The following is a 13,094-nucleotide window of genomic DNA, read 5'->3' as shown; positions in this document are numbered from 1 at the left end:
TATTTTGGAGGAGGATTTATAGGCATGATTATAGAGCTTGTCTGCCATTGTTACTGTTAACTTCTCACTTTGTCACAGCAACCTTATTTCTTCAAGGATTCTTCTGAATTCTGTAATCTGTTTATTATCTTTTGTTAAAGTGTTATATGGAATCAAGTAATTTTATTAATTGAACTATCAATGATTTCAGTGTTTCTTCTTGGGTCAATTCCATTATACTATCCAATCCATGCAAAGTGCTGGAGGAACTCAGCAGGTCAGGCAGCATCTATGGAAAAGAATAAACAGTCGATGTTTTGGGTTGAGACCCTTCACCACGATGGGTTCTGTAGTATCTCCTGCATTTACTACCCAATCAATTTGCTTTTAATTCCTGCATCCATTTGTACTGTTTGTTTCTAACCTTTCTTTGTAATATTGTATTATTTCTGTGATAAATTCTTCAGGTGAAAAAAATTTTGCCTGGCTCTTTTTCCACTCTTCCCATCCAAATTTATAATTTATGTCTCTTAGTATTTAAACACCCCATTACAGCCAGCAAATTACCTGGAACAATTTTTGCCAATTCCTTTCATTTGGTGTATGTATATGCTTGAGAGGTCTGGGCAAAACAAACATTTCAACATTTGGATAAGATATTTGTAATAGTCGCGATGTGTCTGAATTGAAGCTTTCACTTTGTCCTATAAATGTGTTTAATTACATTAATAATTATAGTAATTGGTAAAGAGGAAGAAAGCTATTGCAGTTTGTCTTATTTAACATTACATTTAAAAGAAATTATTTATACAACATTGGGCTCTGTTCAGCCTTGGCCAGTTTAAGAATCACAGCAGTTCTGGAAGGGAAAGCAGTGTTGCAAATCATTATACTATGAGTAGCTTAGATGAATATTCTGACAAACTAGAGTTTTGTTAAGAAATAGAAGTTTTACAATATATAGACATAGTGGGTATTATAACCAAATTGTTAGGTGTACCTCATATTTTAATATGAATCTCTGGAATACAAAAACGTACTGTTCTCGTAAGTTAAAAACTTGTATTCATTCCTTTTTAGGTATGTCAGTAGTTTGAAGGTGACATTTAACCTTTGACCTGGCCACTTTGTCTCAATAAACATTTTGCTGATGAGTGTAGGCTGCTTGCAAGATTGCTTCCAGATCATTCATTGTAACTGCAGTAGCTGTAAAAATAGTCTGCTTAGTGTTCCTCTTGGTTCGGAAATTCACTCTATCTGCAGCGTGAACTTGGCCTGTACTGTGGTACGCACTGCAGGTTATCCTTATAAATTACAGGCAGGTTAAATTATTGCAACGTGGTTCTCTTAACCCCCCTCCTTAAGTCATGATAGTAAGTGTCAAAGCTATTCAGTATTTTTCTCATCTGGTCTTACTCTGGCCAATTCTTACTGCCACTGTGAATAAAAAAGAAACTTCCATATAATTTACATCAAAGTTACCGGTGAACGCAGCAGGCCAGGCAGCATCTCTAGGAAGAGGTACATTCGACGTTTCAGGCCGAGACCCTTCGTCAGGTCCTGACAAAGGGTCTCGGCCTGAAACGTCGACTGTACCTCTTCCTAGAGATGCTGCCTGGCCTGCTGCGTTCACTGGCAACTTTGATGTGTGTTGCTTGAATTTCCAGCATCTGCAGAATTCCTGATGTTTGTGTTGTTCCATATAATTTATATAGCACACATAGCTGATTTTATTTTTACCTCGGTATATTTGCCTGAGTTGGTTCAGATTCAGGTTAGTCATATGCATCAATCTGCAATGAAATTTCTTTTTGTGTGTGAAACATGACAAGAGTAAACAGTGACAGATACAAGGATCGTAGGGCAATAGAGACATAAAAAAGTACAGCACAGAACCAGTCCCTTTGGCCTACCTAGTCCATGCCGATCCATTTAAACTGCCTACTCCCATTGATCTGCAGTGGGGATGTAGCCCTCCATACCCCTGCCATACATGTACTTATCTAAACTTCTCTTAAACATTGAAATTGAGCTCGCATCCACCACTTGTGCCAGTAGCTCGTTCCACACGCTCACAACCCTCTGAGTAAAGAAGTTTCCCCTCCAGTTCCCCTTAAACTTCTTACCTTTCACCCTTAACCCACGCCCACTGGTTGTAGTCACTTCCAACCTCAGTGGAAAAAGCTTGCTTACATTTACCCTATTTATACCCCTCATAATTTTGTGTAGCTGTATCAAATCTCCTCTCTTTTACATTCCAAGGAATAAAATCCTAACCTATTTAGTCTTTCCATACAACATCCCATCTCCTGTCCTCAATACTTTGAAGTCGCGCAAAAAAAAATGCTGCAGCAGGGGTTCCCAACATTTTTTTTATGCCATAGACCAATACCATTAAGCAAGGCTGGGAACCCCTGTGCTGAAGTGACGGTAACAGAATAGCATAGAGAGGTAGTAAGAGTCTTAGAACATGGTAACACTGGGAAGGGAATGGTCAAGCCGTGATCGTTTCAGAAGCCTAATGGTAGTGGAGAGGAAGGTTTCCTTGAGTCTGGATGTCCATTATTCATTGTATTAGCACATTAGGTTCACAAGGTTTATTCCCGGGATGGCGGGACTGTCATATGTTGAAAGATTGGAGCGCCTAGGCTTGTATACCCTGGAATTTAGAAGGCTGAGAGGGGATCTTATTGAAACATATAAGATTATTAAGGGATTGGACATGCTGGAGGCAGGAAGCATGTTCCCGCTGATGGGTGAGTCCAGAACCAGAGGCCACAGTTTAAGAATAAGGGGTAGGCCATTTAGAACTGAGTTGAGGAAAAACTTTTTTACCTGGAGACTGGTGGATATATGGAATGCTCTGCCCCAGAAGGCTGTGGAGGCCAAGTCTCTGGATGCTTTCAAGAAAGAGATGGATAGAGCTCTTAAAGATGTGGAATCAAAGGTTATGGGGATAAGGCAGGAACTGGGTACAGATTGTGGATGATCAGCCATGATCACAGTGAATGGTGGTGCTGGCTCGAAGGGCTGAATGGCCTACTCCTGCACCTATTGTCTATTTAAAAATTAAGGATGTCAAAATGAAACTTCAGTGGATTGTAAATGCCTTGTGCTTCTAGGGTATATTCAATGCTACCTCAGACGAAATAGATTAAATTCTTGATTGTCTTCTGGCTTTTAGTTTCTAAATCAAGTTGTGTTTGGCTTCAAACTAGTGCTAATTTGATAAGGCCCAACATTAGAAAATTGCCATAATATGACATAAATTATCAGCCTTGCTTGAAGCGTGGAGGATGGATGGCCTGGATATAGAACACTTCACTCTAATACGTTAGAGAAAGTTTGCACACTCAGAATCAGGTTTAATATCTTTGGCACACTGTTGTGAAATTTCCTGTTTTGAGTCTGCAGTACAATGTAATACATTATATGTTATATGTTAAAAATAAAAATAGTCAATGCTTCAAAAAGGCTGCAACCATCATTAAGGGCTTCCATTACCAAGGACATGCCCTCTTCTTATTGCTACCATTAAGGAGGAGGTAGTATAGCAGCCTGGAGCTGGTTGAGTTTGCAACTTTCCGATCCTGTGCAGTGGCCGCCCCATACCAGACTGTGATGCATCCAGTTTGAATGCTGTCCATGGTGTATCTGTAGAAATTTGCGAGAGTCTTCGGTGACATCAAGTCTTCTCAAACGCCTAATGAAATATAGCCACTGTTATGCTTCTTTGTAATTGGATCAATGTGTTGGGCCCTGGATAGATCTTCAGAGACGTTGATACCCAGGAACTTGAAACTGCTCACCCTTTCAAACTGCTGATCCCTTGATGAGGTCTGGTGTGTGTTCCATTGACTTCCCCTTCCTGAAGTCCACAATCAGTTCCTTGGTCTTTTGAGAATTTTTTTTAGTCTAATTAGAAAGCTTTGTCATACATCCAACTGTGCCATATCCTGGTGCCGTATTCTTTAAAAGAATGTGGGCACTTTGGATGGATGAAACCATTTTAACTAGTAAAAACAACAGTAGTTAATAATCTCTAATTTTGTTGGCAATAAATTTCAGAATGGTAGTCCTGAGTAGAATTCTAACAGTGTTATATATTAGTTTGCTGTTGGTTTCAAATTAGGTTAGATTGCTTTCATATGGATTCAATTGCATGGGTACCAGTTTTCTTACAGATTAAAATCAGCTGATTTGGGCAGTTCACTAAATCATAATTTTTTTGAAACTTGTAATTTTTATATTTTCAGGAAATGCAACAAACTTTCCTTAGATGGCTGTGGCCTAAACTGGATAAAGAAGGTGTACTTAAATCACCGAAGGTATCTTTGAAAGCTGTAACAAACAGGCAACCGGGAATGGAGGCGTCCCCCAGCTGCTTGCCTCTCATTACAGAATCTCATACATTTTCGTCAGAATACTTTGATCCCAAAATCTACTGTGAAAATCTTCAAACACAGCTGTTGGGTCAATTGATATTCTTCAGTGAAGTGATCTCAACTACGATGGATGTCTTTGACGGGTAAGGATACCTTTAAAATGAGTCTAGATTAAAGTCTCGCTTTAATAAACGTCAGCATTTATCGTGAAGAAGCACAGGAATCCGTCTTAACAGTCCTTTCTGTTTCATTTCCACCTCTCACACTGTTTATATATCAATAGTATAATTAATGCCTGTTTGCACGAAAAGTAATTAATGCAACTGTGATGGATGACTAGGACCCTGTGTTTGCTTTTACTGTAGATATGACCACTTTTACATGGTGATGGAATGTCAATTTCTATTTTTACATGGCATTCTGAGACTTCAGTTGCTGTTTTAGAGTTTTCATTCCAGAAATCTGTTTACTTTTCTATGAAACTTGGAGATCAAGGGGTAATTTTATTCACCATATATACACAGTGACAACTTTATTAGGTATCTTCTGTACCTAATAAAGAGACCACTGAGTGTATGTTCATGGCCTCCTGTTGCTCTGGCCCATCCGCTTCAAGGTTTGAAGTGTTGTGCGTTCAGAGATGCTCTTTTGCGCACCACTATTGTAACGCATGATTATTTGAGTTACTGTCATCTTCCTGACAGCTTGAACCAGTCTGACCTTTCATTAGCAAGGAATTTTCATTCACAGAACTGCTAGTCACTAGGTGTTTTCATCACTCCTCCCCCACCCACCTGGCTTCACCAATCACTTTCTAGCTTGTCCTCCTCCTCCTCCCCGCCACCTTTTTATTCTGACATCTTCTCCCTTCCTTTCCAGCCCTTATGAAGGGCCTTGACCCAAAATGTTGACTGTTCATTTATTTCCAAAGATATTGCCTGTTGATGTTGTGTATTTGGATTTTCAGAAGGCGTTTGACAAGGTGCCATACATGAGGCTGCTCAGGGGTCTGATACAGGAGAGATTCTAGAATGGATAAAGCAGTAGCTGATTGGCAGGAGGCAAAGAGTGGGAATAAAGGAGCCTTTTCTGGTTGGCTGCCAGTGACTAGTGGTGTTCCACAGGGGTCTGTGTTGGGGCTGATTCTTTTTACATTATATGTCAATGATTTGGATGATGGCATTGATGGCTTTGTTGCAAAGTTTGCAGACAATATGAAGATTGGTGGAAGGCCAGGTAGTTTTGAGGAAGTAGGGAGGCCTCAGAAGGACTTGGATTAGGAGAATGGGCAAAGAAATAGCAGATGGAATACAGTGTTTGCAAGTGTATGGTCATGAACTTTGGTAGAAGAAATAAAAGGGTTGACTATTTTCTAAATGGAGAGAAAATACAAAAAAAAAACAAGGCACAAAGGGACTTGGGAGTCTTTGCACAGGATTCCCTAAATGTTAATTTGTAAATTGAATCTGTGGTGCAGCAGGCAAATGCAATGTTAGCATTCATTTCAAGAGGACGAGAATATAAAAGCAAAGCTGTGATTTTGAGAATTTATAAAGCATTGGTGAAGTCTCACTTGGAGTGTTGTGTGCCATTTTGAGCTCCTTATCTAAGAAAGGATGTGCTGAAACTGGCGAGGGTTCAAAGGAGGTTCATGAAAATGATGACAGGATTGAATGTCTTGTCCTATGAAGAGCATCTGATGACTCTGGGCCTGTATTCACTAGAATTCAGAAGAATGAGGGATGAGCTCATTGAAACCTATTGAATGGTGAAAGGCCTAGATCGTGTGGATGTGGAGAGAATGTTTTCTCTCATGGGAGTGTCTTACGACTAGAGGATACAGCCTCAGAATACAGGGGCATCATTTTAGAACGGAGATGAAGAGGGATTTCTTTAGCCAGAGGGTGGTGAATCTGTGGAATTCTTTGCTACAGGCAGCCAAGTCTTTATGCATACTTAAGGCAGAGGTTGATAAATTCTTGATTGGTCAGTGCATGAAGGGATATGGAGAGAAACAGAAGATTGGGGCTGAGAGAAAATAGATTAGCCGTGTCGAAATGGCAGAGCTGCCTCGATGGGCCAAGTGGCTTAATTCTGCTCCAATATCTTAGGATCTTATGGTCTAATCAGTCACTGGATAAAGCCATTGGTCTGGATGAAATATATCATACGTTTTAAAATTTGCTAGAAAAAGCATAGTAGAGAGAGTAATGTACGTAATTGTTTCTCATGAAGATCTGGGAACAGAGAACTGAGAAATAGATAACTTAAAATCTCTACTCAGAAAAGATTCACAATAAATAGAAGGAACCACAGATCAATCAGCTCACCTTCATAGTAAAAATGGGTGAGTGATGTTCTCCACAACAGGGAGATCATACACCCCTGGTTTTGTTTTTTCAGGTGGCATGAAGCCTTATTGCCATCTTTTTAGTCTCAAGAAGAGTGAGGGTAGACTATAGATTGTACTGTGGGAAAGAATTAAGGGTGGAATATGTCAAGGACAAAGTTGCAGTCCGGAAATTTCTTCAGTGTTTCTTTTCAATGGGCACTGGCTGATTCACTTTAATTCCTGGCTCACTGAGAAGTGACTTTCAAGCTATAGACCTTGAGAACAATTACATTGTCTACTTGTGTAATGGTCATCAGTAAGTTGTTGGATATTTGTGCCCTTTTCACTCACCATCTCTTCTGAGTGGATGCTTCTGAGTGTGTCCAGCATTTTTTTTCTTTTGTTACTGCTGGTGTGGAACTAGTTACAGGACATATGAGGAACAGTTGAAGCTACATCTCCTCCACCTTAAAACCAAGACCCCAACCTCAGTTTGAACTGTAGTATGCAGGTGATGCTCAGAATGCATGTTCAGAAGCTAAGCTCCAAGTCATCGTTGGTGCATTAATCGAGAATAATGATCCCTGCAATTAACATTCACTAAATTAGAGCTTTCTACCCTCCTGTTTCCACTGTATGTCAACAATATTGAGACCCTGGAAGATGTTGGCATGCTTTCCATCGTCTAGGAGCTGTTTCTGTCAGTGAAAGATGATACTGATGGTGACATTCACCTGTGTCTTAGTGTGCCTGAACAGGTTCAGGCTTTGGCTGGAGAAATGTATTTCAAAGTCAAAGCCTTGAACCTAGTCTGTGGCAATGATCCATTTCCTCCTTGTGTATCACTGAATTCTAGTCTATATACCGCATGCACTTCAAAGCACAGAATCCTCCAGATTGACCAGCAGGGTATATTAACCGACTTTGGCACCTTCTTCCACTCTAATGCTCGCAGCACTGGAGCCGTGTTGGTCCTTGTATAACTCTCCATGGCCAGGTAGGATTATTTGACTGCATATTAACTGAAGCAGGTCCTATTCTGAGTTCCGTCACAGCCAGAAATTACTATGTAGGCATGGGAAATGATTCAGAACTGTTCTGTAAGTTTCCTTGAAGACGGATATCATTCCCACCGACTTGTGCGAACGGCTGGCCTATGATGGCTCAAGATGCAGGAGGAGTATTCTAGATGGCATTGTGAACCTCAGGACCATTTGTTGGGAGTGTACAATTAGCAGATGGACTGCATACCCACTTTCTCATTGTTACTGACACCGTTTCCACCTGTGGCACAATATGTTCATGACCTCATCAACCACCTTAGAACCCCCAGAAATGGAGTTGGAAGTAGGTTGATTCCCATGAGCCACTCAGAAAAAAAGTAGTTGGGTAGTTGTCCCTATTATTATATGAAATAACCTCATATCAAATTAAGGAACCATGTAAAAGAATTTCACTCAGAATTTTCATTTGAAAAGTCTAGTAAAAATTTTAGATGATCAATCTCATTGGCTGTTTTAAGTAGATAATAGAGGGCATCAATGAGACGATGGAATTATCTGGCCTGGGGACAGAGGGCTGTGTGTTTATGTGCATGGGTGTGAGGGAGGAACGGGGCTTGTTTTGCTGTTGTTTTGTTTTTGTTCTATGTTGCTCTGGAGAACATTGTGGGCAGGCTTTGTTGCCACTGGAATGTGTCGTGACACTTGTGGGCTGCACCTGGCACACCCTTGGGTATGTTGGTTGTTAATGCAAATGACACATGTCACTGCATGTTTCGATGTACATGTGATAAATAAACTTGAATCTGAGTGGACAAGGGTTGGACGATAGATATAGGATCAACACACACAAAATGCTGGAGGAACTCAGCAGGCCAGGCAGCATCTATGGAAAAGAGTACAGTTGATGTTTCAGGCCAAGAGCCTTCATCAGGGCCGGAGAAAAAATGCTGAGGAGCAGATTTAAAAGGTTGGGGGGGGGAGGGAGAATGAAACACCAGGTGATAGGTGAAACCTGGAGGGGGAGGGATGAAGTAAAGAGCTGGGATGTTGATTGGTGAAAAAGACAGAAGCCCATGGAAGAAAGAAAAAGTGGGGAGGAGCACCAGAGGGAGGTGATGGGTGGGCAAGAAGATAAGGTGAGAGAAGGACAAGGGATGGGAAATGGGGAAGAGGAGAGGGTTGGGGGGCATTACCAGAAGTTTGAGAAATCGATGTTTATGCCATCAGGTTGGAGGCTACCCAAACGGAATATAAGGTGTTGCTCCTCCAACCTAAGTGTGGCCTTGTCACGACAATGTAGGAGGGCATGGATGGACATTTTGGAATGGGAAGTGGAATTAAAATGGGTGGCCACTGGGAGATCCTGCTTGTCCTGGCAGAGGGAGCATAGATGTCTGCCCAGCACCTCCCTTTGGTGCTCCTCCCCCCCTTTTTCTTTCTTCCATGGGCTTCTGTCTCTTTCACCAACCGTTGCACTGGAACGGTTCCATTCTCTTGACCTCAAGTCTGGGTTCAGTGGTACGAACGAGTGCCACAAACTGGGATCTTCCTCGGTTGCAGTGGATGACCATGACATCATCTATTCCTTGCAATGCCCTGTGCTCTCCACGAAGTGTTGCAGTACCATCTTCCCAGCCATTGGATTTCACTGTAGATCTTATCCACCCCGTCTGCCAGAGCTGACTTCACATGCTCAAGTGAACCTATCTCAACTGAGTATGAAGCCACCGACTACCCTCACCTGGTTTAGCCTGCCTGGTAGTGCTGTATCGCATGCAAACAGCTACTTGAAGCTGCAGGTGAGAGCTGAGTGACCAGTGGGGATCAAAGGCGAGTGAGCTGCTGTGGAACGGACATGACAAGCATCTTCACCAGAGGTGCTACCCCTTCCTGGATACCCCATACCTCCCATCAGAAGGAAGTAAGAGCAAGGGTTATGAAGTTAGAAAGTGAGTCTAACTTAAAGATTTAATTTGTTTATGAAACTCTTCAAATCAGGGATATGGAACAGGCAATTTGAGAAGGAAAGTACCATTACAAGAGGCTAGTAATAAACCTGAAAAATAGGGATATATTTGGCAAATGATTTAAAGCATTTAAATGTTTACACTTGTAAGGGAAATGTGTACATAGTTCTTGAAACTTAAGCTAAATAAGACAGGGAAGATAGGGAATTCAAGTTCCATAAATCATTAAAATATCTATACCAGTTAATAACACTATAAATATTCAAGTCATTCAAATTTATTCAAAACAATATTACGCAATTAAATGGAGAAAGAAAATGAAATTAAGTTGTAAGGTAATACAATGATTACTGTAGTAGCTGATTATTTGTCAGAGATATGAACAATGAGCAACACTTCTTAAACAGTCTAGCTATCATCAATAGAATAGAAAAATAGGCAAGATAACATACACTTGTATTTAAAATTTCACAGAACTAAATTGTACTGTTCCAGTTTCCACATAAGGTACGTAGCATCATGGGAAAGCTTATATCAAAAATTGCATACACCTGTCAAGGAAGGACAAAGTGTCTGACCCCCTATTTTGAAAAGTGAAAGCTGAGCTATGATCTAATGGAGGTTGTTAAAATTATTAAGTTTTGATAGACAAAACAAATATTTCTACATGTGGACAGAGAGAAACAGGTGTGTGCCAGTACAAGATGGGCATGAAAGAATAACACTAAATTCAGATAAAAACGAGTGGTGACTTAATGCAATTTGTTACTGTTGCGGAGTGATGAGATGAATTGTCTATACGCACCCAAGGGGAGATTTGATAAGCAAAAGTGAAAGGAGTTGAGCATCATGTTAGATTTGATAAAGAAAAGTGGGAGAAATTCTGTGAAACAAGAATGTGAAATGGACTGATTCTGTACTCTATATTAGAGGGCCTATGTATTCAGATTTCACAGTGATTGGAAGAAGTCCAGTTCCTTTTTATTCCATAGGGTTTTGTAATCAATACTATTGTTTTAGGTTGAACTTTACTGCAGCTGTTTTTCACTGATCTTAACATTAAAACTGGAATGGAACTATTTATTGTCTGGTGAGAAGAAACCAAGTCATCTATCACATTATAAAATCTAGTTTTTGATTTATAATATTATGTAGTAGCCTTGATGAATGTTGTATTCATTTACTATAGCAGGGTTTGTGTTACAGCTAGTTTGCCTGATGTTCATTTTCCCTCTTTGATTAACATACATCACTGTAGCTGTCAAACAGGCTATTTGCTCTGATGTTTTACAAAGTTTCAGAGGTTCATTTATTATCAAAGTATACAACTCTGAAATTTGTCTTCTCCAGATAGCCGCAAAATCTGGAAAGAAAAGAATGGCAGCATGATCATCAACCCCCAAATGTCCCTCCCCTGCACAAAAGACAAAGAATGATCGGGCGAAAAACACAGAATATAAAGAAAATAAGATGGGGGAGGGGGGAGTCCATAATCCACATTCATATCCTAAACGCAAAAACCTGAGTAACAATCTCTGGGCACAGTGAATAGCACAATGGAATATTCAAGGATTTAAACTGAGTAAATAATATGTTCATTATTCAAATAACTATTTAGCTATGTTGTCATCGAGGATATAATATTTTTCATATTGAAATTCATTAACTTGTCATCTGTAAGTTAGGTTTCTCAAATTATGAAGTGTATAGTTAGAAGAGGTGAAGCACTTTGATGGTCTAACAAACATTCCCACTGGATTGTGGCAGATTGTATGTGGTGTGGTTGCAGATTGTTGTCCACTGGTGATGAATTTAATGTTAAGGTTTATCAATATGTTTAACATATTAGGTTATATTGTTCAGGTTTAATTGTCATTCAACAATACACAGGAATATAGCCAAATGGAACAGTGTTCCTCTGGGGCCAAGGTGTAAAACACAGAATCAGCAGTCACACAGAGCATCTATAGCACTTACATTTATGATAGCAAAAAAACATAGTTACAAAACAAAATAAAGTAATGATATAGTCCAAGTCCCTGAATATCATGGCCTATGGATTGATCATGCATGGATGTTGTCTTGAAGCCAAGAACAGCCCACAGCAGTTCCTCATCTCGTGCAGTGCAGCCACAGAATGAAGCAATGCAGCTTGTCTTGCACCAAGTGAACACTGGAGAGCAGTGCTGACAGAAGGGGCAAACTCCCATCCCAACATGGAATCAGCCAGCTTCAGTGTCTCCTTCCTGACCAGCCGCGGCAGGTGAGGTCCCGGTCTGCACCACAACGAAGGCCATGCAGCTCCCCTGCTATTGGTCTCACCTATGAACCAGTGAATTAGACTCGCAGTATTCTACACTAACAACGTCCAACATGGTCTTGCAATCACCACAAAGTGTCCCACGCTGTCCGTTGGACTGCGCCCTCTTCCCTGAGTGACTGAAGCATAATTGGCAAGCGATGCACGCAGTTAGATTCCTTGAGAATTACATGGGTAATATTGATTCCCTAGAACTGACAGAACCTTATATGGCTGTTCAAATTTATTCATCAAATGAAGGGGCTCACAGTAGTTTCTGGTTTTCTCTCACAAGCTATAAATAGAATAAAAGAGATTAAATTCCCATTAGGGAAAGTAGAATGTAAATAGCTGGAGCGTGACATTTTGAGGCATAAAATAAATTTTTCTTGGTAATGTAGATAGTTTCTTTTGCATAGAAAGTACGATATAAGTTCAGAGACTACTTAAACTACTGTTCAGAACTTCTAGAGTGAACTACCACTTAATGCAGCAAAAACTAATTTGAATGCAGCCGTCTAAAATCTAATGGACAGTCTTATGACCAAATGTGGATGATATGCTTGATCATGAAGTGGAAATCTAAAGGGGGATGAAATGTAGAGTTAAACTATAGGCTGAGTGTATTGTGTATTTAATCCTAGACTGCTTGAATTCCATCCTGCAAAATTTAGTTATGCAAGCTTCCACTAGTGGGTAGACACTGAGAGTGATCTTAACAAAAATAAATGAGATGATTTTTCTGCATTTGTGTTTCAAATTTTTATTTTATGTTGATTGAAACTACCCGAATTCTAGTTACTTGAGTCTTGGATTCATGAAGATAAACGCACTTTAAAATTCATTCATGAGATGTAGGTGTTGCTGGTGAGACTTGCATTTTTTGGCTCATGAGGACTGAACATGTTCATTAGTCATGATCTGTGGTCAATGGCCAATCACTGTTTATTATGCTTACAGCTGCCTGCAGACTTTTCGTTGGCTTCTGCATAGCAACCTTTGGTTATCAGGAGTCTGATATGGTATGGAGTGTACTAGAGGACATCTCAGACCGATGTGAACTCAGTAATTAGCATTGTTTCTCAATAACCCATTAGGGAATTAGCAGAAAACTTAAATAAAGATTTA

The 13,094-nt window shown here is 40.2% G+C and overlaps 1 protein-coding gene across 1 annotated transcript in view; it reads left to right on the top strand.

Annotated features, from left to right (window-relative positions):
* hlcs (holocarboxylase synthetase (biotin-(proprionyl-CoA-carboxylase (ATP-hydrolysing)) ligase)) overlaps window positions 1-13,094 on the top strand; it is a 171,136-nt gene that overhangs the window by 54,596 nt on the left and 103,446 nt on the right. The window contains exon 6 of the mRNA XM_072259956.1: window positions 4,236-4,507. Coding sequence (XP_072116057.1) covers window positions 4,236-4,507 — 272 coding nt within the window. The remainder of the gene's footprint in view (window positions 1-4,235; window positions 4,508-13,094) is intronic.

Source organism: Mobula birostris, chromosome 6, assembly GCF_030028105.1.
Source record: "Mobula birostris isolate sMobBir1 chromosome 6, sMobBir1.hap1, whole genome shotgun sequence".
In the NCBI taxonomy this organism is placed as follows: Eukaryota; Metazoa; Chordata; class Chondrichthyes; order Myliobatiformes; family Myliobatidae; genus Mobula; species Mobula birostris.
Note: the sequence above shows the minus strand (reverse complement) of the source record. Positions and strands in the feature narration are given on the sequence as shown.